Genomic DNA, 26,868 nt, shown 5'->3' on the forward strand with positions numbered 1-26,868 from the left:
AAATTGACCGTTTTTAAGGGTAAACAAAAACTATCTGTTTGTGGGTTCACATGTGGCATGTGAAGGAAAATCAATCCTGTTCAATGAATGGCATTTCAATGTTTTTAAAGAAAGAAACAAGTCACAGTAAATGGTCGGCGGGCGATTATAACAAATCAAAATTCTCAAAACTCTTGCAAACTAATCGAACCAACACAGTAGAATCCTAGTAGAGTAACAATGTGTACGACATTGTTTAATGGTGTATTATTCCATGACATAACCCAGGTAAACGTTTAACAATTCCTGGTGCAAAATGTAACGAATAACTTCATCACTAGTAGATAAATTTTAATTCCGTCTGTACGTCGTGTATAATGATACAATTTGGATGGTTTTTAATTAAGTATTACTAAAGTTAGGGCATACTTGAATTAGTGTAAAGGAATGATCGAAGCTGAAGAATGTATTTCGCAAACTATCTGCCTGGGCCGAATGAAATTATAATACAAGAGTTAATTAATTGAGCATATAATGTTGCCTAATTGATGGTAAATAAATTGAAAAACTGATACAATTTTCTTGCTGGCGCTATAAGAAAATAAGCTATGTTGTCTAATCATTAGCAATGATAGTTGTTTACATCATTCTGTTCAACAAGAACTGAGAAAAATGACACGAACATCAACAATTAATGGAATTCACGAATTATTTTTGTGTTTTACCTCGAATATCTTCCTGATTTCACTACTTCTGTTGAATTGAAAGATTGAAGAAAAAAAAGTTATCGGTATCATTTTCCTCTAGTCAATCCTGGATCTGAATATACACGCATGGTATACTTATTTTTACCATTAAGCGTCTTTCGACATATTACCGGATTTGAAAAATTTTCCAATTTTGAATCATTATACATACACATTACACATACACTTAGTATTACTCCATTTTATATGATATCCCAATTCAGTCGTGACCGAAGACGTGACGAAAAACTCAGTTATAATGGGGATATTGTTTGCAATGCTGTATTATACTGCAGATTATCGCAATTCTGGAGTTCCAATAATTACTTACAATTACACAAAATCGTGTAATTTTGTTGAAATGTAATGACACTGGTATGTACATAGTAAAAGTTTATAATGATGCTCCAATTTTATCACGTTCATTTCACCTTTTTTCCAAATGGCAAAGTACTGTTCAGAGTAATTGAGCGACTTGAAATTACTCTCGGTATAATAAATATACATGCAGAAGATGATCAGTGGAGCAGAAAAGTAAGTGAAAAGTATGTATAATGAGGTTGAAATATTTATATTTGGAAAATAGATGTTTGTTGGACTGTTCACATTACAATAAAAAAAAGATGAAATAAAGTAATTATTTTCTAATTATTTTGGTCGGAATAGGTATACACAAGAACGTGGTGGAAAAAGTGTTGAAGCCGGCTCCACCCTTAAAATGGAACGAGTTGCATTGATTATTCAATGTATCATAAATTTTCCAATCAATCAGCCATATGGGAAAGTTATATAAAGGTTTTGAACAAACAAACTTACTATTGTTCTGCTTTTGTTCTGAATGCTCTTGAGGATCACGACGAAGTACAATTGAAATAATCCATAACAGTATGTTGAAAATTTCTTACATCTCATTAAATTTGCTTTCACGAAAATGTGATTCAATGAATAGTGTACACAAGAAGCATTTCAGGCAAAAACAAAGCAAATTATGATAAAGTGTCTACGAACTGTTCTGGCGACACAACGCTACGAATACTGACGCTTATTTACGATTCTTTTTATTGCTCTTTTATTTGTTTAAGTTTCTGCTAGCTTCCTGTTTCATGAGATGGTTTTCTGTTTTGTTTTTTTTCCGGCTACAGTACAAATTGATCACGAAATGCTTGAGCGATTATAGTGAAGGGGTGATACGGATTTGCTAATTCAATCCATTCTTGAAATATTTTTTTTTCCGATTTGTTATCTTTGTGTTCAAGAAGGGACATCTAGCGCATATTCTAGTTGTTGTGATCTTTCGTATGCAATCTTCATGAGGTGTAGCTAAAAATGTACATCCATCGGTAAGGACGACGGTGCACATAGAATAATGACACTAGGGTTCTCTCCTGAGAAACTACTAAGGGAAGTGGGGGAATATGGAGATGTAAGGAAGAACTTCGATTGTATCTTTGGAAACTCATGTTTCCCAAAACGTAAATGTAGTTCCTTGCAGTTCAATATACTGTTTTTCGAATCAATTGGACAAATATTTTAGGAAAAGTGTTTTCCAATGTTTATCACTGAAATCAAAACAAACCGAAAGAAGTACATTTTATGTGATGTGGGTAAAACGGACATATCTTCTTCTTGAATGGCGTTAACGTTCCCTTGTGGAACTTTTGCCGTCTCAACGTATGCATTAACTAGCGTCATTTATTAATACTTGGTCGAGATTTCTTAAGCCAAATAACACGCCTTGAATGTATTCCGAGGGGCAAGCTCTTGAATACGCATGACCACATTGAACCCGAACACCCGGCATGATAATGTGAGACGGACATATAGTGAGGGTGAATCGGACATGTTTGTAAGGTACGAAGCTTAAACAGTTATCGCTCGCAAGATAAATAATTCCATTTTCTCTCATCGAAAGAATGGAATATTCTTTTTATCACTAACATTTCACTGCCCAATACATCCCGCCAGTTAAATTATTCCAATAATTTAAATTTTTCATTCATAAATGAATTTACTTTTTTGTACATGCCGGAATTCCGGAATACATACTGGAATACAACCAACCAACAGTAAATTATACTGTGAAATTAAAACACTAAAAATGCGAAGCCTTGAGGAATCCATGCTTTTCGGATTTTCGGTTTTTGTTTCCCTTTTCAATGTACTTTTGATCAGTAGGAGGGATAACATGTTGAGCACCGCTTTCCATTCAGTCCGCATCAAGAGCGTTTGCACTAGGATTGGGCGATTGAAAAGAACTATCTTTTCCTCTCCGATATCCGATATATCTCCGATTTGGATCGATTTTTTGTATTTAGTTGTTGTTAGTTGTTGAAAATGATTGCATGATGGTACAAGATGAATGCTCTGGAGAACACATTTTTCTGGGCTAAGAAGTTTACTGCTACATTTACCGAACTTTTTCTAAAGATGGCTCAATCCTAGTTTGTACAATATCAGTGTCAGTACCAGCTAACAAAGATATTTAATGTATGAGAAGAAAATAGTCTTAAATTCGACTAGGCTGTAGACAAACAAATCATTTTTTTTATTTTCTGACTTTGTAACTGCCAGCCCCGGTGATCGAAAAACTCAATGTCAGTCCCTAGGGTCCGATGCGGGCCTTAACGGGTTGATATAAATATGAAATTCAAAATGTAACCAAACAAATCAATCATATGTCTATTTTACCCTTACTGTCCTTCATACCCGCACTTCCGCTACACACATCGAGGTTCAGATCCGAACCCTCGAATTGGGAGACGGAATCATTGGTGTTTGGGTTGAAAAGTGGAAATTGTGTGTTGTTGTTATTATCTTTTTCTCTTAAGCTGTAGAAAATTTCTACTAGCCTTTCTCCGAAAGTTCCAGAGTTGAATAAAGCTTATTCCTAAAACCCATCCATTACTTTATTACATTTTGATATTATTCTAGTTTCAGCCTTCAAATAATTCAATTGAAGAACTTTAATCCCATACATTGCTCTGTGAAACCTCAATCCTTTGCCACACTTATATTTTCCTCTGTCTAAAAGCTGATACATTTAACAGTCGTTATACCAATAATTTTTTTTAAATATATGTATTTTTTTAAACGCTACAGTAATAAATTCAAGCAATTAAAAATAAATAATTGTCCGCAAATATTTCTGAAAATTGATAAAATGGAAATATGTTATAGAAATTATAGAGAAGCATATTGAACATTGAAAACAAAGAACCTTAGCATAACTTATTCTCGTTAAATTAAACTACAATTTATGCAATAATCTAATCTGTTTATTTTTGTTTATTTCGGAATTTTAATAGCATTTTTGAGTGTACAGTATTATCAAACAAACAGTTTGCTTCAAAGCGATATTTAACAAATGTTTTAATTAATCGTCGTCTATGGTACCATCCTGTTTGTTTGTTTTTCAGTCGAATCATCGTTTTGAATCATTGTAAGCTGTTGTTGCTGTATAGTTAGATGTATTACATCATACAATTTAATTGTAGTTTTTTTTTTCAAAAAGTTGTAGAAATTCCAGCAAATAGAGTTTTTGGATGCTTTTTCTACGTGGTTAAAATGGAATCATGCAGTATACGAAGACGATTTCGAGTTCACGCCCTGTGGTGTGAGTTGTGACGTGACGTATTCGTCATGAAAAACTAATCGTTACAAGAGAAGTATTAATGTTTTTTTCTGCGATGACACATCCTTGGAGTCTCATCTTCGAGTGATAACTTATTCAGTTTTCTACAACCACAATCAGCGAAGGATCTCGCCTAACACCTTGTCCGAAGAACAACATTCGTCAAATTTTCGCTGTTATAACCATCAATATGTTGGAAAGAGCTGAACGAAACTTTCTCTATTAATTATGTATACTTGCAATAATGGACCGACAATAGCCTTGAAAGTCGAAGACGCATAGTCAACGGAAGTCATGTCTACATTGGAATTCACAACCCACCACTCGAACAAACGTTGACTTCGTACGAAGTGTATCATCTAAAAATCCATGATACGACCGGTAGTCCTTTATGAGGTTCTCTATGATGGAATAGGACTTGCAAGTACTTGGTGTTATCGAATAAAATACGGTAGTGTACAGAAAAACGGAGTATGGTGCAACTCTATGTCGAATCCAACAGCCAGACTGGATGGGTGCAATAGGCGAGATATGTTGCCAGATTGCTGGGCAGCAGCCCCGCAAAGTTGGTGTTCGCATCGAATCCAATGGCGACAAGTAGAAAAGGAGCCCTGCGAGTTAGGTGGTTGGATCAGGTGTAGCAGAACTTCGCTGAATTGGTGCGGCTCAGAGTTGGAGATCTGCAGCCTTGGACCGGGTTCATTGGCGGAATATTGTGAATAAGATCCAATTTTTCCTGGGATATAGCATCTTTGTAAATAAATAAATAAATAAATGAATAAAACTGACAATTTTTTTTTTTCCAAAATATATATTTTTATCAAGGCTCATATGGCGTTAGCCTCACGGGGCCGGGAGTTCAATACTTTGACAATTTTTCTTATTATCTATGTTAGTAATATGTAACTCGAGGTTAGTATTACAAGTGTTTTCGTAATTCGGATGTTGCTGTCTCCAATGCTATGTACGTGTGCCAGACACGGGATACTTCCTATTGGGATGCAGCTGACCCTTAATCAGCAACGCCCCCTTAGTCTGTACCTCATATCTAGCGTGGTGCGTCTTTCTCGACTCGAGGAATCCAGGGTAGAATGGTCAGAAAAACTTACAATAATGGGCATAATTTTATCGTACCCATTATTGTAAGTTTTTCTGACCATTCTACCCTGGATTCCTCGAGTCACGAAAGACGCACCACGCTAGATATGAGGTACAGACTAGGGGGGCGTTGCTGATTAAGGGTCAGCTTACTTACAATAATGGGCATAATTTTATCGTAGAATCAGCAAGGTTCTCTGTCCAATCCCGTGTTTAAGCGGTATCTGATTAAGAACGTAACTGCATTGTTCATTTTTCACAAATTAGCAATTGATATAATTCGATAAAATATATATAATTCGAATATAATTCACAAATTAGCAATTGATATAATTAGCAATTGATATAATTGAATATAATTCGCTATTATTTTATTAAACCTAAGTAAAGGAAAAAAAAACTAGAAGGGTGGTGTTCAAAACAAAACCGCATTGTTAACATAGGTTCAGTTCAAATATTTGGTAGCATTAACAAAGTTCGTTGAAGAATGTTTGCGTTGAGACAAGGGTGTGAACCAAGGATGGAAATTATGCGATCATGATTCGATCCATGATTAATCGCAAACTGCACCGATCGCGATCTGTACAACTTGCGATCAACTATTACTCCTCTCCCTTCCCAACAGAATGATGTTCTCTTGGTTACTCTGAGTTTATTAAAAAATCGCCACAACGGATCTAGATAGAAGAAACGAAAGACTCTTTCCACTCGGTTTCTGTGCAAATCGCAGCAGTCATTTGCTCCACGGAGCCTCTCCGCTCAGCTTAGCTTGCCACAACCCGAATGTTACCGAATGTAAAATTGACTCTCCGAGTGCGTCTTTGCAGGCGAGACGGGAGACGGGGGTGAAACAAAACCGCGCTCGTCATCAGCCACTCGTTTCGGCAACTGAAAATCAGAGAGATGTAATGCTCAGATCATAAATGTTCGTCAGTAGTAAACAGTCCGAACAATATCTGATCCCCAGATTCGCCAGCTGAGATTAATCGTTTGTAGCGTGCCCTCACGATCGTATGAACAAAGCTTTGGGAATGCAGACAGTAATGATTCCACTGCCATATCACTTTTGTGAGATTTTGGCAGCTCTCCGTTTATAGTGTTCTCTCTGTGTAAGCATGACGAAAACGAAAGCATCGCTCGTTGCTGGTGACTTCAATACATCTGACCTGTGGTATATACCTATTCATTGATCGCTCGAGGCGATTTTTTTCCATCACTGGTGTGAACGATTCGCAAACATTAAGCATTAACTTGTACTGTAGATTGCTCGCTGTCTAAAATTAAATTGAAACACTGAACTAGATGGATATCCAACAAGTTCTTCAGTATTTCTTAGTAAAACTATATATCCAACGCTCCCAAAAACGCAATTTTCCAATGAAATAATTCACAAATTATGCTATGCAGCACCTTTGGCAGAACGGCAACAGAAAATCCGAACTGAATCGATTGTGTGATGGTGACGATGGCAACAGCAACTGATGCGGATCAAATTTTCACTTTCAGTTCTCCGCCGAAGAAGTCTCACAGCTAGATAATACTATAATACTAAAATACCAAATAAATAATACTAAAATACTAAAAAAATACTAAATAAATAATATTCATATTCGGCCCTTCGACGTCCCTTATAACCAGAAAACATGGCTCGAACGCAGGAAAATTGAACGATCGATCGGGAAAAACTCACTAATAAGTAATTCACGATTCATCTAGCTGCAATCAAACGGCAGTGGCAGCGAGGCTTTCCAATGAATGAACTAAGAAAGTTTAAAACTTCTAGAATTCAAAACATCATCATCATTACCAATAATAGCGAACACACTCCTAAATTCTCGTAAGCTATCTTCTAGCAAGTAAACAATAAAAATCACTTCGATTTTTATTACTTAGAATATCAGTTTACAATGGAACCAACTTTTTAAAATAAATCTTCAGTAAAAAGTATTGGTGACCCTGCATAAAACCGATGGGTTTGCGTGATTTTGTAGAAGTAGTGAAATTGGTAGATTCTCGATTCATTCTTGGTCTCTTGAGAACAGGACATACTTAGTACACATACCTTCTTTTAGACATCCACTGCAGCAACAGGCGATTCTATATTTGTTTCAAAACCACCTTTATCTACCTACGACAACGCATACAACGCATAGATTGAACAATGCTTACGAGTGATTTAATCATACACAAGCATTCGAAAATACTTCTTCCCTTTTATGTTGAAGAATTCTAATAAATGTTCGAAAGGTTTCTGACTAATCTTTGGTGAAAAGCAATTTAAGGCATGGGTTTCCAAATAAATCGTAGTACAACAGGGCATTATTACAAATATTTTTTTCTTCGAAAACGGTACTTTTGGTCAGCCTGCTATTGGTTGTATTTCGGTTTGTGAGTTAACAGAGAAGCGATATTAGGTGTGTATGGAAAAATAAATTCATTTGTGAGTGGAAAATTTAAATTATTGAAAAATTGTACTGGTGGGGTTGAAATGGACAGTCAAATGCATGTTCTATATTCCGGCTTGTTTTAATTCCAGTAAAAAATCTTGAAAACACATTTCTTAAAACTTTTGGCCAATTAATTCGAAAAACGGTAGGTATATTAAATTGTAAGAAACTGCTTTTAAGTTTTGGGAAAAATGAGTTGCCAAAGATACAACTGAAGTTCTTCTTAAAATGTCCGTCTTACTCCCGCTTCCCCTACCCACAATATGTTCCCGGAAGACGTTGAAAATTGTGTATCCGACAGCAATAACTTGAATATAGTTGTAATGAGATGCGACAAAACGAAATGTTAAAATGTTTTAAAATGAATTGAATATTATTATATCAAATTATATTTGAAATTAATGTTTGTTAAATGTCGGTACTCTTCATGAAAACATTAAATTTTTAGAGGTAAACAAAATATGTTACAAAAGTCTGTAAAAACAAGTATAATTTTTCTTACACACTGGATGCCACCCTGGTTTGGAAATGGGCTGATATTTTCCTCATACGAATCATTTGACATGGTTATAAAGAGGAAAGCACGAAACACCATATATTATAATGGTTCATAAATTTTGCTACTCTCCAGAAGATGGCAACAGTGAACCATCAATGCGCATAAATGTATGCAGTTTCGTTGCATATCATGCTGTCAGTTTATGCGGATAGACAGCATTGGGTAGGATTGGTGCAGGTTTTTCATGCTTGTTACTTCCCGTAACGTTGCCCTTTTCCATTATGTAGCAGTTAAACTTGTTGATCAGGTTTTGCCATCTTTCCCGATTTTCTGTTCTCTTTTTGCAGTAAACTTGCGTTGGTTTGCGCTTTGCCGGCCATAGTTATGTTTTCTTCCTGCTACCTTATTGAGTTTCTTTTTATCAACAGCTTGAATTTTACTTATACTTCTGCCGAAATGAACGTTTAAGTGCTACGTTTTGTCATATTGTTTAAAGACTAGAGCGCAGCGGTTAATTATAATGTGTCGGTTTTGTTTTCTTCACTTTGAACAAAACATGTTTTGCCTTTTTGATTCAGTTCCATCTTATGTTCAACCATATAAAGAAAATATTCAGGACATACCTGATCATCACAGGACAGGCAAAGAATAAAGCAGAGCGCTTATAAATTATTTATGTGCGCTTTTTGATATTGCTGATTATGAAACAAGTAATAATGTAGTCCATTCTCTTTTTGGCGACTTTTTGTACAAAACTCACCAGGATCGTACGATGATGCGGGAAGGAAAAAATCTCATGAATTTAATTAACCGAACATGTGAAAACGTCCTTCTTTTCCTCCACACCAATCAATAATTTCCTTTTTTCTACCATTTTTGGTGCGACAAATTCCCTGGGTCTTCCACTCTTGTGTCTTCGTACTGTTAAGCAATAGAAGTCAAACAGAAACATGTTTTCCATGTTCGTTCTCTTCGGTACTAAGCAGCGTTTGCGGGTGAGACCGCCAGCGAAAACCCCGGCGATTTAGATTAATTGAGTGAATCACGTTTTCTGTGTTTTCTCCTCGTCCTCCATTTACCACCTCTTCTCTAGACAAGAATGGATAGAGAAGAAAATTTCACGACCGCGCGTTTTAAGAAAACATGCCTCATTTCGAAAATTTAATTGAATTTACTGCTATACTGGTCGAATGGCTCGAACGAAAAATGTTCACAGTTCGGTCTAGCTTTGCTCCAGTGGACGAAAAAATGAGACATAATTTTCTACTGCCAACAGGTTTTCCACTCTTATCATCGCCAATTTCACTGCATGACAGCAGACAGCCGAGAAGCCCTTATTTCCGTGGGGCACGAAATCGTTTTGCACAACTCGACTTGATGGACCGTTGCATAGTGGAGCTAGAACATGAATTCAATTACAATTTAGCTCTTTTGCCTCATACTAAACAATAGCAGAATCCACGGAGTTGCTTGTTTCGAACCGTTGACTGTCGGTAATTGATTTCCACCATTTAATGATGATAATAATTAGCTGGCAAAAATCAAATAACAGCGAAATCTCTCACACACACAGTCTGTGAAGAAGGTGAGATTTTGATCCCCACTCCGTGTATTTCGCAATCAGATGAGAATGGTTAATCTACTTTAATTATAGCGCTTGGGCAAGCAAAAAGCGAAACTGTGTTTATCTATGCAAAATAGCTTTTAAATTATGTTTTTCTCTTCACTACTATCCTTCTTATGGTGAAGGTTCCGCCACCGAAGAGAATCCCTCTTCTTACACCACGTTGCAATTTACGACCATTCCTTCAGAAGCTCGTAAAGCATTCAAGGATATTTTATTCGTTTCCCCAGAGCTGCTTTTGTGCTCTGCTTGCCAGCTCGGGACTCTGGTAAGCGAAAGCAAGGACTTTACTAGTGTCGTCATCTGTTGTAGATTCGATGAACTAAACGCTTGCTTTTCAATGCTTTATTCCCGAGAGCTATTTTCTCTCATCCCTGTCGTTCTGCCTAGCTTTCTCCCCACGTGGCATTCGTCCTGTGAGCGGTTGGCAGTGGAAGCTTCCTTCCCATAAATCCGTCACGACGGTATTTTGGTTTTTCTTTAACCTCTTTGCATTTGGGCACATGCGCAGAGCTTTCGATTACAGAGTGGAAGGAGAATTACGGCGATGTTAGTTGCTTTCGTTACTTTCGGTAAGTTAAAAAATTAAGGTGATACAGTTCCACCAGAAGCGAACGATCGAGGGGGTTTGGGAATATGTACGTGTTTTTTTTATAAAAAGGCAGATCATCATAAAAACATTTAAGTATTAACAATTTCCAGACTATTTGCGTAGGTGTGCTCTAAATGCATTTTCAACAAATTTTCCGACTTTGGGAGGTAGGTCAGATTTTCTAACATAGCTCATCAGTTACTGCAAGTGAAATTGATGCAAAACAGTTTCAAAATTGATTAGCGAGCATAGGTTGTAGTGCTTTCGCCTATTTCGTGCTACAAAAATCTTTTTCAAAGAAATGATCCTCTTTTCCGAAGCTATCATTTTAATAAATAAACCTTATGTTATTTCATTTCAAGTTGAATCATTCGAATGGTTCCTAAATAAAATAAAGTGTGCATTCAATGGGTTTCAATACATGAGCAATTTCAAATGAAATCGACAAAAGACAAAACATGAGCGTTCTTGATTCGAATGAGAGTTTGTATTCCGTATGAGTTGGAAGAAATATGAGTTTTCCACAGCAGTTGGGAATTTTTTGACTCACGTCTAACTTTTGAAAAGGGCGTATCGATTTTAGCAAAAGAAATATTATATATTTATTTATTATAAAACATATTTTTACCATGATGATGTATTTGGAAAAGTTGTTGAAAATTATAAGCAAATTCATAAAATTTCTTGAACATGGCGGTATAACACGACAAACATATTAAAAGAGCCTATTTACTATAAAAAGACAATAAATTAGTAATATATATATATATATATATATATATATATATATATATATATATATATATATATATATATATATATATATATATATATATATATATATATATATTTATTGAAAATGGCTGAAATGGATTGATAAACAACTTTTTTATTTTAAATCAAATCAGGATTTATAATTTGTAGCTAAAAACAATTGTTATGATTGTTGTAATTCGAAGTTCCGAAAATTCATAAAAATTCGATGTTCTATAAAGTTTGTCAAAAATTGTTTTACCGCCTTGGACTCTTTCTACATGACTTCTATTTTATATGAAAGAATTAAAAATAAAAATTAAAAAACAAATATTTTAGATAGTGAACATTAAAGTTTTTTGTTGTAAATAAAAAAAGAGTGTATATTTTTCAGTGTATATTTTTCACATTTTAAAATCAATACTCTATAACTCTTTCTAAGACACTATTTCGGTACGACTCATAGTTTTTGAGATATAAATTATCAAAGATTTCTCTTAATAAAATCGATACACCATTTTCAAACGGAATACAAACTTTCATTCGAATCAAAAATACATGTTTTTAAAATCTGTATTTTTAGGACGATTTCAATTGGAATTGCTCACATAGAAAATATTGGAAATACTTGCATTTAGTACTCACAATGAAGTATTCTATAATGAAGTATTCTTTAAACTACCAATAATCAGAGCACATTAATCTTTGCTAAAAGGTAAATTGGGTTACATGTTTGGAACAAAATGTTCAGTTTTTGACATTATAATAGCGAGACTGTTTAGATATTTCTTTATCAAAATCCGATATTATTATATAACACTGCAGCTCATTGTTGTGTGTTTCAGCTACCAAATAAGCTCAGCTCAGCTACCAAGCTCAAATAACCAAAATCGTTTATAAGTAAAGGATTTACAGTTCTCAAACAAACATATTTTGAAGTTTTTTAATTAAAGTTGTTTTAACTTTTTTTTCTCCGCCATTGCCATAGAATATAGTTCCAACAATAACAATATTCGTTAATATTAAGGTCGCTACTTAAGGCGGGGGATACGCGCCGCGTAAAAGAAAACCGCGTAAATACCAAAATCCGCGTAAAAATACTGCGTGAATTCCAAAATCCGCGAAAAAAGACCGCGTAAATTCCAAAATTCGCGTAAAAAAATAAAACGGGTGAATTTCAAAAACCGTGTAAAAATCTAACAAACAGTGAATTATTAGTTTGAAATGCAACTCTTATGCTAACAATTGATTAACTGATTTTATTTTGCATGCTACAATCATGATATATGTTTCTCCTTTTATTTCTCAGCCACTAATCAGTGATACAATGCAAACTTATCTCGTGAAAAGTCACATCAACTCTTATTACATCTGCATCGAACGAAAATGTTTTAAAGTGCATAAATGTATAGAGTGGCTATTCAAACCTAACTAGAATTTTAAAATAGATGATGCTGTAATGATTACGCTGAATCGAATTCGAAAAGCCAGTTATTTCATTACTAAGAGTAAAAATTTCACCTATCGGAGGGCGTAACATTAATTTCAAAATTTTGCTTGAAGTTGAGAAATAACATTCATATAAGAATCTGAATATTTGCGAAAAAAATCATGAATTCTGTCCGATTACAGCACCCCTACTCACAAAGCGATCATTCAATCGTTTTTTTCCTTTTTCTGAATATTTTTAAACCTTTTCAAACATTATTTAACTTTTTTCAACACAATCGAAAACGTTATGTCAAATTTAGAGAATGAATTGAATACAGCATGTTTAAGGAAAGTATATGTTCGATAGTATTTTTCAGCGGAAGAAATTTAATAATAGCTTCATTTATTTTTTTGGCATTTCATGTTATTTGACCAGAATCGAAAAAAAATTTCACAGAGATTATAGCAGAGTTTATATTTTGAATATAGCGGAACATAATTGAATAATATTACTGAGGTAGTATGTTAAAATGATTCAGACAAATCTTTTTCAATCAATTCACACATCAGAGTAAATGTTGAGATACCACAGAGATTATTTCATCTAGAGAAATGAAAGCATAAACAACGCACGTGAAGAAATCAAACAATGAGTTAAAACAGTAAATAAGCTATGCGCTCTGGAAGTAACAAACATGATCGCTAATAATATGGTATTGAAGCGGCAACCCAGCTATCAACAATTTATTGCATCAATTTCAGTACGAGGGCTTTTCCATCCATTTCTTCGTGAGGCTGTAAAAGACGATTGAGCACTTTAAACCTTATTATTGGATAATTCTTATTTATCATTGCTGGCGCATTTCAACACGTTATAAACAATATTTAGTTAACCTGGACATTACATTTTCAATTGATCACTACTGGTTCTTCATCATGAAGTTTCTTTTTTTCTCTATTTCGCGCACGAATTAAGTTCAAAAAACAACGTCCATTAAATTTTGTAGTCATTTATTTTGTCATAGTGCTTTCATTTTCATTTCCATGCGCTCCATCAACACATTGAATAGGATTGTTTCTCCTTTTTTTCACATATAGGAACTGCCTTTTTGCTCATTTGTTGACGTCAAACATTGACAGTCCTCGTTCTAACTTTCACTCAGTGGAATATATTGTTTTGTTCTGAGTGCGTAATTTCGGTGATTAGCTCCAATGCTTCATTCCAATTAAGTTACTTATTGGCTATAAAAAACTATTTTACTTACTTTATCATTCCATTACTTGTAAATTGTTTTTTTTCTTATTTTTTTACTTTTTTGTAACTTTTCCACATTTTGCCTCAATTTACCTTTCATTTATATTAAATATACTTTATCTTAACAACTAGTTACGTATACATTTTTTCCATTTGTTTTCATTAGAATTACTCTTATTTTGTCTAATTACGTATTTTTGACCTATTTTCCTCTGTAGTCTTACACCGTTTGAGGGGTTTCCTTCACTGGGTTGGTGAATGTCTCAGAGAGCACCAGATATCCTGGCTGATAGGATAGTTTAAAATAAGGTTTAGGTTCGCTAGTTGTTTTGTTCGACAGAGAAAAAACAGTATTGCTACATTTTTACAAATATTTTGGCTTCTCATAGATATCGTTCACATAGTTTTGGAAAAGGACATGTTGTGAAGCACAGATAGAGAAGAGACTTCCGGGAGAACAGGAATGGGTAGCTGAAATGTTGTTTATGGCGATTTTCGTTTAGGATGGGTCTAAAAGTAAAGATTAAACTACGCTACGCCGGTTGATCACTACACATGCAGCTTTGTTTAACTCGTGACAGTTAGATTTTCGTTTGTTTGTTTGTTTCTCATGTGTTTTAGCTTTTTCACTTGCTGCCTCCATTCACTGAATGTTGGACTGATTTTACCAGATTCCTACAGATATTTTTTGTGGGCCGTGAAATTATTGCACTAAATAAAATTTTGATGAGGGCAAACATTAGGTTTGACTATATACAAGCATTTCCCTGCAATAAATAAGTACACGAACAATATGTTACTACATCGTTTGTTTGCTTAAAACTGGACCAACTATTAATCATTATTGATAATATCTAAACGTGTTTTGTTGCTTCACAAAATATTACGTATTATTGTTGCTCACTAGACTTATGGACTTGGATAGTAGTGGATGGTCGAGACAGAACACATTCTATAATTCAAAAAAGTACGTTCAGTTGAAATGATAGCCAATGTTGGCTTCTGCCGCATTTGTGAAGAAATCATGGAGAATATAATATTCAGATATCGATAAAGCTGTTAGAAATATTTACAAAGCAGATGTAATGGAAATAAAATAGTAACAAAGAATCTTCAAATTTGTCTTGATTCTATCAAATGAACAAAGAAATCAGGCATCTTTTTTGAAGCAGAAAGCTACCAAATAATATCGATCGATAGCCAAATTCATTTGCCAATTGCTCACTAATCTACGTATTGCAATTACCACATCACAAAAAGTATTTAATAGGCTGAGTTGAGTAGAGGATTAAAAATAGTTTTACCATCGGTTTTGTACATTTTCCACATTTTGCATTCTTATGATCAGATCTTTTTACAACACACTTCCCTAACTCGGGAATGTTCCCCAACTAGAATTGAGGGTTATCTTCTTATACCTTTCACTAGCGTTTTAGTAGTTGTTTAAATTAATCTCTTCAGCAACATTTCTTTATACAAATTTAATTTACTTAAAACGAAACCTTATTTTCCATTGAAAACGAAACTAAAAATTGAAACATAACACGTTTTGTGTAAAATTAAAAAAAACTAAAACAGATTTATTCATAAAAATAGTTGAGGCTCTAACCAAAAACATTAGAACTTGCTAAAATTAGTATAAATAATTACTAGAACTACTGTGATTGGTATGTTCTAACCCCTAGTTCTGCTCATGCAGCGCTGCCGCTGCCGCTGCCGCCGCTGCTTTCTGTGCCTGCGCTTGCTTTTCCTGCTCATTCAGTTCTTTGATGGCTTGGATTTCCTTCTTCAGCTTCATCCGGCGGTTTTGGAACCAGATCTTAATCTGTCGCTCCGTCAAACAGAGTGCGTGAGCCATTTCGATTCGACGCCGACGGGTTAGGTAGTGATTCGTGTGAAATTCTTTCTCGAGCTCCAGCGTTTGGTATCGGGTATAGGTTTGCCGTCCTCGCCGTCGCAATCCGTTGGCACCTATAAAGCAAAAGAAAATACAAAACAAAATCAATACAACTTGTTTTCCTAATATTGTGGCAAAAAAACATTCTTCATAGCCATCGGATCATCAAAAACTTATTGAAATGGCGCCCGAATCCCACGATAATTTTGCTTCTCATTCTCATACCCCGCAAAGACAGCGCAGAGCAGATCGAAAATTATTCAAATTACTTCCCTTCTTTCTTATGATTTTGTTTGGACCGCCTCTAGGCCCAAAATCAGAACGGATGAACAATGATTTCGTAAATTCGTATTATTTGATCAATTATAATGTAATTATACCAAGAAATGCAACAAAGATCCGACTGAGGCAAGTGAAGCCCAAAATTGGCTCAATTGTCGAATTTCGAAGGGAGCAATGTCGAAGATTTGTTGCCCTCTCTGTCGGTTTGGATATTATCAGCAATTTCTCCCAAGTATGCTGGCGGGTTCCGCTCGACTCTGTCGCGCCGGGGATTCAAGGAACGTGGAACGCGATGGAAGCATTTTTCAAAACCGTTTTTCCTCGTGGTCTCCCTCTGCGATGCCGATTTTGTTATCGTTGTTGCTCTGTTGTGTTGAAAGTATATAGACGACTTTCGTGAGGGGAAGAAAACAAGTTCAACGGCCTGCTTTTTGTCGATTGTGGCGAGCGGCATTTTTATCATCTTTCGTTTCTTTTCATCCACAATTGTGAGTGCCCTTCGCGTCGAGGCATACACACACAGAGCCGGAATTTGTGCTTCCAGGGCAACGAATAACCGCATGTGTAGTATAATTACCACCGAACGAGCAAACATACCTGACCAAAAAGCTCCGCAATTCACCAATTGCTCGCTTCCAAGGCTATAATTTTTTGGAGGCTGCCCCAAAAACGTCGACTATTTCCCTGTTATTCTCGGCCTCGATGAAGGGATTCGTGGACCGCGCCATGAGAATCTCGCTCAAAATTAAGACACAAGAAATAGGAATTCGTGATGTTTTCGTTCGGTGGCGATTGGATTGGGTCCAAAGGAGAACCAGCGAGAATCGGGTTATAATTATCAGTTTCTCATAGATGAGTCAATTTTCGCTAGCTACAAAGAGATCCCTCTGTCTTGGCCGATCGCCATTAGCGGTTGAATGCGGTTGCGACAGAAAAAAGGAGACATATGTAAGAAATAGAGACATAAATAAAGATTCGTTTCACTAAATTAAAACGACAAAGAAGAGAAGTAGAGTTTGTTCGATCCAGTTTTGAATATATATTCGTAGAATCGTACTTCATAGTGCGTTAAAAACACGGAAAGAAGCCGGGGGCTCTACAGAGTGACTTAATCACATCGACTTGATGAATATTTTCGTTTACTTCATGATTATGAAAACTAAAAAAATGAAACCGCATTAAAACCTTTGTGGGATGAAAAGCGAAAATCGAACAATTCGGTTTTGTTTCTCTTGTTGTTTTTATTTCTGTGCAATTAAGAAGCGCTGACTTTGACGGTCAAATGGAGCCGCGTTCGTTCTCAAAAATATGATGATGAATAAATGCTAATAAATATACACATATGCTTGCTCTTATTTTCCGTACCAATATATACAGCCAGCGTTGAAGATAACGAAGCGGAATTATAAAGCAACCCATAAATCATACCTCGTGATTTATTTTACAGAATTAAAAACGTATAGAATAAAAATCTAGCTGCTTTGCATTGGATACAGCTCAATCAGAATAATGAGTTATGCACCAGATATGTATGTTAAGATTAATTATATGACAGGTAATTTTATTCGTCGAGTTCGAAAAAACAACTATCACCAAAAATCATAGAAGCCACAATGTTTTGTATTAATTTGGTATACAATAAACCTCATCCCTTGACAATTACACCAAATTGTTTTCAATTCTCATGTTCAAGGATATATCCGCTATAAATCTAACATCGATTTTCCTCAATAATATCGTACACGACGAGTCGGAAAATTAACGTGCTTGAAATGGCAATGACGAGAACAGACAGTGTTGTTTTCAATTGTATTTCAATTGTATATGGGACAACACCAATCACTATTTATGAATATATATCTATCAAACTTTAGCCATAACATATGTCCCTGTTGAACTTCGAGGTTTCTCAGGTCTGCCTCGCTTCAGCATTGTATTTCGCAATTTTCCATGCAATAGCTTGTTGCGGACCGAAGAAGCAGTAATTAAGATAAAACCTCCCCTCAAATGCGATATTAGGTACTTAAGCAGTGGACAAGAGAACCATGCCTCGAACCAAATTTCGAGTTATCAGACAGCCAAGTGATAAGTGTATTATTAACTGACAGATTTACGATGCCTGTTGTCTGTTGACTGAGCAGCAATGGTTAATTAACAATTTTTACACTTTGCGAGAGTAACTGCAGGCCAAACGATACCCACCCGAGGAAAGCGGTACTTCAACAAAAGGGGCCGTCACCAGGCACATTGGGGAGGATCAGATAACATAAAATAACAGCAGAACAGTAGTAGAAAATTAGACAGCCATTGAAGCGCAATTTGTTCGACAGTTGCAGCTGCTGCAAGGTGTATCCTGTCTGTCAGCAACTACACATTAGTGTTGAAGTCAGATTCAAGCAGAAGTGTAGCCATAAAGAACATGAGAGAATTAAGCAATAAATTATCTCATCCGTTGCACTCGTTCAAGCCTCAGGATATTTTTAAAAAGGAAGAGAAACGTTAGGGGAGTGTAAGCTTGACGACTTTTCCATCTTTGAACACAATCTCGATCGATCAGGAAATGATGTAAATCAACCGCGCTCGATAGATGGCGTGTAAGGCCAATCAAGACCAGGTTAGATTGATTTCTTCCATTCAACAGCATATTTCATGGTGACTCAAATCTACAATTAGGAAAATTATAGTAATAAAACCAGCTTCGAAGTCGCATAGGCAGGGCTTGGTTAACACAAATGAACCAAGAGAGCAGAGAAAAAGTAATATGGACATTTTCTCACTACGACGTTGCTATAGACAATAAAAATGGTTATCTTTTTTTTTATTTAAATCGTTTATTTTTACAGGCTCAGTTACATAGGTTTAAAGGAGCCGAACAAAAATGGTTATCCACAGCCAGAAGAAATCAATATACTGAACGAAAAAATCAAAAGAGATGAATTCAAATATGACGATGAAAGGAGTTAGAGATAACGACGAAAACATTGAAAATGGATAAATTATATGCAAAAAAAAAGGAAACAATTCCCGACATCCACTACGACAGAATAAAATACATCTGACTAATAAAACCTTAATGTTAATTATCTTCCCAGAAAAGCTTAAACATGTGTTAAATGAAAATCTGTCCACTCAACAGTGCACTTGAATCACAGTGCGTCTTCCCGCGGATTGCATACAGGCTCATCGCATGATTTCAGCCAGCGTTCATTCGCTGACTGGTAAAAAAAATTAAATTTCAATTCCATGATAAGTGAAGTATACAAGTATCCTCGATTCCCGCATGCATATTATTTCTCCTGTGGACCAAATTCACTTATACAGTGAACAATTTCTGGAAAAATGTCACGATTCACCCGACCATTTACAGATATTCTGCGTTGTGGAATAAATAAATAAATAAAAAAAACTGATTGCACTCAATAACTTTTTTTCTTCCAGTGCATCGTACGGTCAGAATTTTATTTCCCTGTGGTGTTCGGAATCGTTGATTTATTTTCCGTTTAGCCGTGCAGCATCCACCGCGTGGAAGTTCATTTGCAAGACATGGCGGTACCGATTGGTCTTCAATCATAAACACCTTTACAGTGGACGCGGGCGAATTGATTATTCTCTCTCATCCGAACGCACGATGAAAGATGACCATAAATCGAACGTGAGTTATGCATACTTTTTATATGAAATATTAGTCGAGAAAACGGGGAACCGAAAGATTTACGAGATTTACGTGTATCTTTACGTTGATTTCTGTTAGTTTTCCAAGATGAGAAATATTTTCGATGAAATACATAAAATAAAGTAAGGTGTCACCTTTTATCATATTTCCTTTTTCCAAAAAATATTTTTTTTTACTATGAGTATCTTAAAATAAAATAAAATAAGTTAACTATCGTTCATTCGATCCATTCATCCATTAAAGGATTTAGTATAACAAATTTACCAATTTTTTACACAGTATCCATCAAAACTTTGTCCTACTTCACTCTCGTTTTCAATAATTTTGGGATGCTGTTTTTATGATAGTCCATGCGGTGGTAAACTCTTAGAAGAGGAAGTTATGGATCGCCCATTTCGAGGATACGCATAGTATTTTGTACTTCTAGTGAGAAACGTTTTACAATGCAAAAAAAATGATTTAAATAAAACGGCTAAACGTATCAACTTCCACGAGGGTTTTGGGGATATACTAGGCTTAACTTACTGCAGTATTTACAATATTAGAGAAGATTTTCTAACACATTATAAAAATCTTGTTTTTGGCACTTGAAAATTGATGCAAAAAAATTAACTGAATTTATTGGTCCAAAAGTGATAACTTTGAAAAAAATGATAAACTCAGGCGTTCAATTTATGCGAATGTCCCTATTTCAAGAATTTATGACTCTGGAAAGTCCATCTGCTTTATCTGGTTTCCAGATCATTCCTTCAATTTTGTTCGATTCCTCTATTACTATTGACCTGTCGATGGAAAATTATGTGCATTTTCGATCCAGATGATTTCCGCCAATTAGTTATACCTGCGATATTCCTGTCAAGTTATAAACATATTGACCCAACCAAAACTTTTTTCACTGATGGATCTAGCCTTAATGGACCCACATACTTTGGCGTATTAAATATCAACTTCTTCACTTAGTCTCCTGTTCGGTGTTTGTTGGAGAATTGGCTGCAATATACATGGCCTTACAACATAGTCAGACCTTGGCATCAGATCATTTTTCTATTTTTTCTGATAGTCTCAGCTCTTTAGAGATCCTTAGGGGATCTTTTAGTACTCTGCTAATTGAGGACTAGGTGTATGTCGTATTTCTTATCTGGAATACACATCTTTTACGTACTTTGATAAATAGTTCATTTTATGTCCATACATTCCGTCTCATTATTTGATGCCAGGAAATGAGAAAGCAGACTTTCTTGCGGAAAAGGGAGCTATGGAAGGAGACTTTTTTCATAGGCCAATTACTTTCGATGAATATCTTGATTTGAATATCTTCATTTTCCTCGCAAATGTGCACTTGTCTCTTGGAAGTCAGTTGGAATAGTAGAAATGTAATTCCTAGGGTTTCTCTCAAACCTGGGTTCAAGGATATAATTTTTCTCGTAATTTCATTCGGGTAGTGTGCAGTCTCAGGTCAAATATTTAGTTCTCGAATGTAAATCTTTTTCGAACTAACATCATTTTACATACCTAGGCGTTTGAGGTATAGGATATCACGATATTGATCATATTTTGTGGTTTAGTTCTGAATTTAATAATGACAGGTTATCATTAATAGCGAAATTTCGCAATAAGGGATTACCACCCATGTTCCCGATCCGCGACGTTTTGGCTACTCGTAATATCGATGCTAATTCTTTGATTTATGATACTCTCAAATCCACACATTCAAATATGAATATTTTTTGCTTAATTTTTCCTTTATTGTTTTAATTTTTATTATTACCGTTTCCTTTTCTCTTCTTCAACTTTTTCCCTCAGTATTAATAAAACTACTAGAGATTCATTCCTTTCCGAGTAACAAATTAAGTATAAAAAATATAAAATAATTTATTGGAGTTTTTAAAATATCTTCATTGCGATCATTGTTTATTCAATTATTCATCATCAAATACTAAGGGGTAGTTTTTTATTCAAATAGAAATATATCTGTATGAAAATGTCCTACAGGAACATTCTCGGCACCAAATGAAAGCTGATTCATAAGGTTAATTGAATTTGCTGGTTGATCAAAAATTGTGTTAGCCCAGAAAATCTTTGAAAAAACAGAAGAAATGTTCCTGATATTGTTGTTCACTTTACCTATACAGACCAAGATCAAAATATGCACGCAAAATATTCTAATACTTGAAGATTGTGGCTTCAAAATGATGTTTATCTCATCTTTATGCGTTGATTTTTCACGAAGTTACAGCATGTGAAATATCACTTATAAATTTTGACTTTGCACTTTGTTCATCTAGTTTTTATTGTCGAGTTTATTAACCATTGTAAAATTTATAACTATCCATACTGTAATAGATTGTTGTGGAGCATTAAAATCGATTGGTGTGAAAATTTCATTAATCCGTAACGAAATGACTGAGCAAGAAATGCCCAAAATCGGACAATTTCCGTGACGTTAAGATTTTTATTTTTACCCTCAATATGTTCCACAAAGACGCAATCTACGTATAATAAATTCGCTTCCAATTCGCATCAAATGTTACTTACGACGATCATGCTCTTGGCAAATCGCAATATTATGAGTGGTTCGAAAAGTTTAAAAGCGATAATTGTGACATGTGGACCGAGTAACGTGCAAAATCCCCTGAAGTATTTTCAGACGTCAAATTGCAAATTGAAGATCGGTTAAACTGTTGATAATAAACGTTATAAAAACAATTGATCAAACTGAAACATGCTCTGCTATAAAAAGGATCATATTATCAGAAAAGGCAATACAAATTGATTATTATTTATGACAATACCCCGTCATACCGAGCAAGCCCGGCCGGGGAAACGATTCAGTTACCCAATTGAGATCTACTACCTCCTAACACTTATCCTCCAGACTTGGCTTCTTCCGATTATCATCTGTTTTTATATTCCATAAATATCTAGTATCGAACAGATGCGCTGTGGTTATACAAATTGATTTATTTTCTTTGTAATTCCAATTATGAAATTGTGTACCAGTGTATAACTCGATCCATTCCGGCGATTCCGGGTACCTCTGGTAATTAAAAATAAATGAATAAATGTGGTTTCAGTCGTTCTTCGATACGATATTGAAATAAAATAACGTATTTCGTTAATAAATTATTCGATTTATTATATTGTATGTTGTTTACTATTTCGAGCAAGATCATATAGAACTCACTCGCTTCATCCTAGTCCTGGCCAATCAATCTAGTATCTATTAATAAATTTAGTTATTATTCAAGTGTTAGTTTTAATTATAGCGAATAAGTTTTATTTTACGGTGAAATTTGAACCTGTAAACGTTAGATGATAAGTAATTGAGTTGGATAAATAAACGTTTTTGAAAAAACGATCAAACAGAACTGACGAGGACTGATATATTGAGTATTATGACAGTTCGTACTTTCTGTGGCATTACCGGGAAAAGACCACTAGAAAAATTGTTGATGTGTGATACAACGTGAGATAAATCTCGTTCGTTTTTCATTTAGAATGTCCGTATATAGATTATGTAGAATACCTAGATGCAAATGTGACAGCACACACAGCATATGCGCAATAACCAGTGAGATTTAAATCAAAAAGATGTTCCACTATCACTGATAAATATATTGATGGTGCCATTGTGATCATACTTACATTCGTTTCCCTTATAATGGAAGGAATTACGACCTTTAAAATTTCACTACGAGTTTTAAAATTTCATTTATTAATATATAACATTTCCTGAACAAGTTAAATGAGAGGAGTTGAAAAATCTTTTTTTTTTCTTTTGTATGATTTCGTGCATAATTTAAAATAATCATTAAAGCAGACGAAGAAGTATCATTAAAGCTGAATCCGCTCAACCATTGCTTATACGGTGATTTACTGTCACAGTTAACCAGTGAGCGGCTCCTTATTGCACTCATTTTGCCATCAATCTTGTAAAGCCTAATTGAGTCCCTCGCACTTGTGCGCTTCCCCATTTACAACCCAAAAGCAACACCATTTCGCGCCGCTATGCTCAAATCTTATGGAAGGCAGGTCTTTTGTAGAGGGAACCGGGAGCTGACATGGCAGCAAATGATTATAATTACTTTTCTACAGCGCATTAATCTTTCACATATGAAATTAATAGCCAGAAGAGTCCTTTGCGTTGTAACCCACCGTAGTATATTGAGAGATCTGGCCGGTAGTATTGATTCGTTTCACTATCGAGAGAATATACATATGTGAAGATGTAACTAGTTTTCTAACAACACTATTTTTTATCTGATTGTTTAATTGTGCCTGGTTGATTTGCATATATTATATATTATTTCATCGAAAAAGGTAATGCAAGGTACTTTGTTCAAAAATATCAAATCATATGTACGCAGCCAATGGCGGTAGCGCCGCACCTCATAAAAATGCCATTATAATAAGGGATGCTCTTTATTTAGTGCCCACCCTCGCTCTCTTATGTTCATTTGTCTCGTTCAGCCGAAATCGCTTCCCAGATCATCGGTCCTTTTCGTGCTCGTATAACAACTACTCGGCGCACTCCCTCTTGACCGTAATTCTTCCCTCTCCATCTGAATCCTTCTCCTTCTATCGTATGTGCGAGCGTTGGCTGCTGTCTCTGCTTGTACCGAAAAGTTGTTAGAAAATTTCATGACTGATATAGCATAGTAATAAATCACCAACTCATGCCATGTTTTATTTCTTCCGTCTTCTCTCCTCTTTCTTGACTTGCTCTTCCAACATGTTACTCATTTTCAACCATATTTATTTCTAATACCCTCTCATTCGCTCGCTTGAGTTTTTCCTTAGCATTCGATGCTCTTTTCGCTTGAGATGTGTAAGCAAGTGCAGAGCAAAGAAAAGGAAACACAACATCACACGTTCACGAACCGCGTTGATTCATTCTAACGCACGTGGCGTTTCTACCAGGAAGCCTGGCATAACGACCTCTGGGCACCTGAACTCGTGGAAAATTTCGTCGCAAAAAGGCGTAACATTTTCTTCACATTTGCCGCCGTGAAAAATCTGTAACAGAAAATGAATTGAATGAGTCTTAGACTCTCGCCTCACAAATGGTTAAATGCACGAAAATAAGCGTTTTTCTCTGGACTCGACGTAGGGTTTTAGGAGAATAATACGTGATTAAAAACTGGGTTTGTTCAATCAGGAAAATTATTTTTATGTGATATCAGCATGTTCAACAATCGTGATCCAACGGTTTTTTTTTTTGCTTCTGATCGACATAAAAAATAATAACCGAACATATTCGAAATTAATCTATCAAGTTGTTTTGTTGTGTCTTATTGCATTAGTACGATTATATGGTGGCAGCTACCCAAAAACGAAATTTTTGTTTTCATATGATTGATTTTTATTACGACTGATTTCTTATAACGGCATTTCAAAAAATCATAACTCAAAATGCAGATATCTGATTTAAATATAATGTACATCAAAGTTGATGGAACAACAATGAACTTTTTTAGGAAAAAAATAACACTTCAAATACACCGTTGAAAAATCTTACTCAAAAATTTAATATAATACTACAACTTTTACATATCTATATAAACGAAAATGATTTGGTGTCCGTTCCTCACGATTTAACTAGAGACCGGAGCAACGGATTTGTACAGCATTTGATGCGTCTTTGTCTGCATCAGGTTTATGTGCCAAAACATAAATCATACACCACGAAAATAGATCACGTACAGAAAAATAATTTCTGTTGGAACTTGTCCGTGTCCGAAATTATTTAAATGAAAATATCAATTGCGGGTGCGACTAAGTTCACCGGTCAGCTAGTTTTTATATATATTTCCATTAAAATACTCTTCAAATCTAATAAAATATGACGTATAGTGGTGTCGTGTCAGACTTACCAAATAGTAGAAATGAATATTTTTAAATTAATGAAATTTCAATATTTTGCTAAATCGTAGCCATTCAAAAAATTAATATTAAAATTTAATCTACATGCGTTCGTACATGAAAAACTTAAGATTTATTTCATTTTCGAGTTATTCTAGAACTAACCGTTCTTGAAACATAAACATCATTATTTTTTATAGTTATAAAATTAGTCCACGGTTAGTCCCAGAATAAAACGTTACTTATATAAAATTATTCATTCACACTTAGATTCCATAGATTCCAAGTATTGAAATTTCATGAGTTTTAAAAAATTAATATCTTAATATATTGGGTATATTTGTTTCTATACGGAAGCACTATACGTCAAACTTTTATGGAGTATTTGAAAGAGTGTTTTAATAAAAAATATGTTCAGTAATATCGAAAGATGTATGTTTTGAGATACACAAGTTTCTAATATTAAATTTAATTTTTGAGTAAGATTTTCCAACGGTGTTTTTCAAATGTAATCGTGGTACATGTTCTTTTTTGTTCTGAGGCGCTCCTAACGGGATAATTTTTAAATAATTCATTTATTATTTATTTCAAAATTTATTTATTCATATAAATAAATTTTAAATAATTACATTATCAGTTGACTGATAAGTATAGTAGTCATTGATAATGACATAATTTTTACAGTAAGGATGTGCCGAGATAAGAAAATCTGGACTTGCATCATTATTTCTCGTCGTTTTAACTATTCACGATACTACTATGGAAATTCTGATGAGATCTTGTCATTATAAATGATCATGTAAGGTTTGCTTGACATTTTTATTTTTTGAACAGACACAGTCCTACTTCAAGCTTTCATTTGTGTCCTCAGGCATAGACTTTTAGACTTTCTCGAAGGAGAGCTTACTTTCGATTAGATTACTTTTCAGATGGTTCTGAATAAAAATGTATTGAACTTGGAAAGTAATGTCAATAAATAATAAGTATTTTTCTATGAAATGCGTTTTTTATACACGTTTCTCTAGACAAAAACTGTCTCCGGCAAAGTTGTTACATATGATTGAGCGCTCATTTACATGCTGTCAAAATAGGGTGACCA

At 34.8% G+C, this 26,868-nt stretch overlaps 1 protein-coding gene across 2 annotated transcripts in view; it reads right to left on the minus strand.

Moving 5' to 3' along the window:
* Window positions 1–13,794: 13,794 nt before the first annotated feature.
* The window catches only part of LOC129763477 (homeotic protein ultrabithorax), a 95,729-nt gene continuing 82,655 nt past the window's right edge, over window positions 13,795–26,868 (minus strand). For both annotated transcript variants that reach the window (XM_055762580.1, XM_055762579.1), the window contains one exon: window positions 13,795–16,026. In XM_055762580.1, the coding sequence (XP_055618555.1) occupies window positions 15,737–16,026 (290 nt within the window). In that variant the 3' untranslated portion in view covers window positions 13,795–15,736. The remainder of the gene's footprint in view (window positions 16,027–26,868) is intronic.

This window comes from Toxorhynchites rutilus, chromosome 1 (genome assembly GCF_029784135.1).
Source record: "Toxorhynchites rutilus septentrionalis strain SRP chromosome 1, ASM2978413v1, whole genome shotgun sequence".
Taxonomy (NCBI): domain Eukaryota; kingdom Metazoa; phylum Arthropoda; class Insecta; order Diptera; family Culicidae; genus Toxorhynchites; species Toxorhynchites rutilus.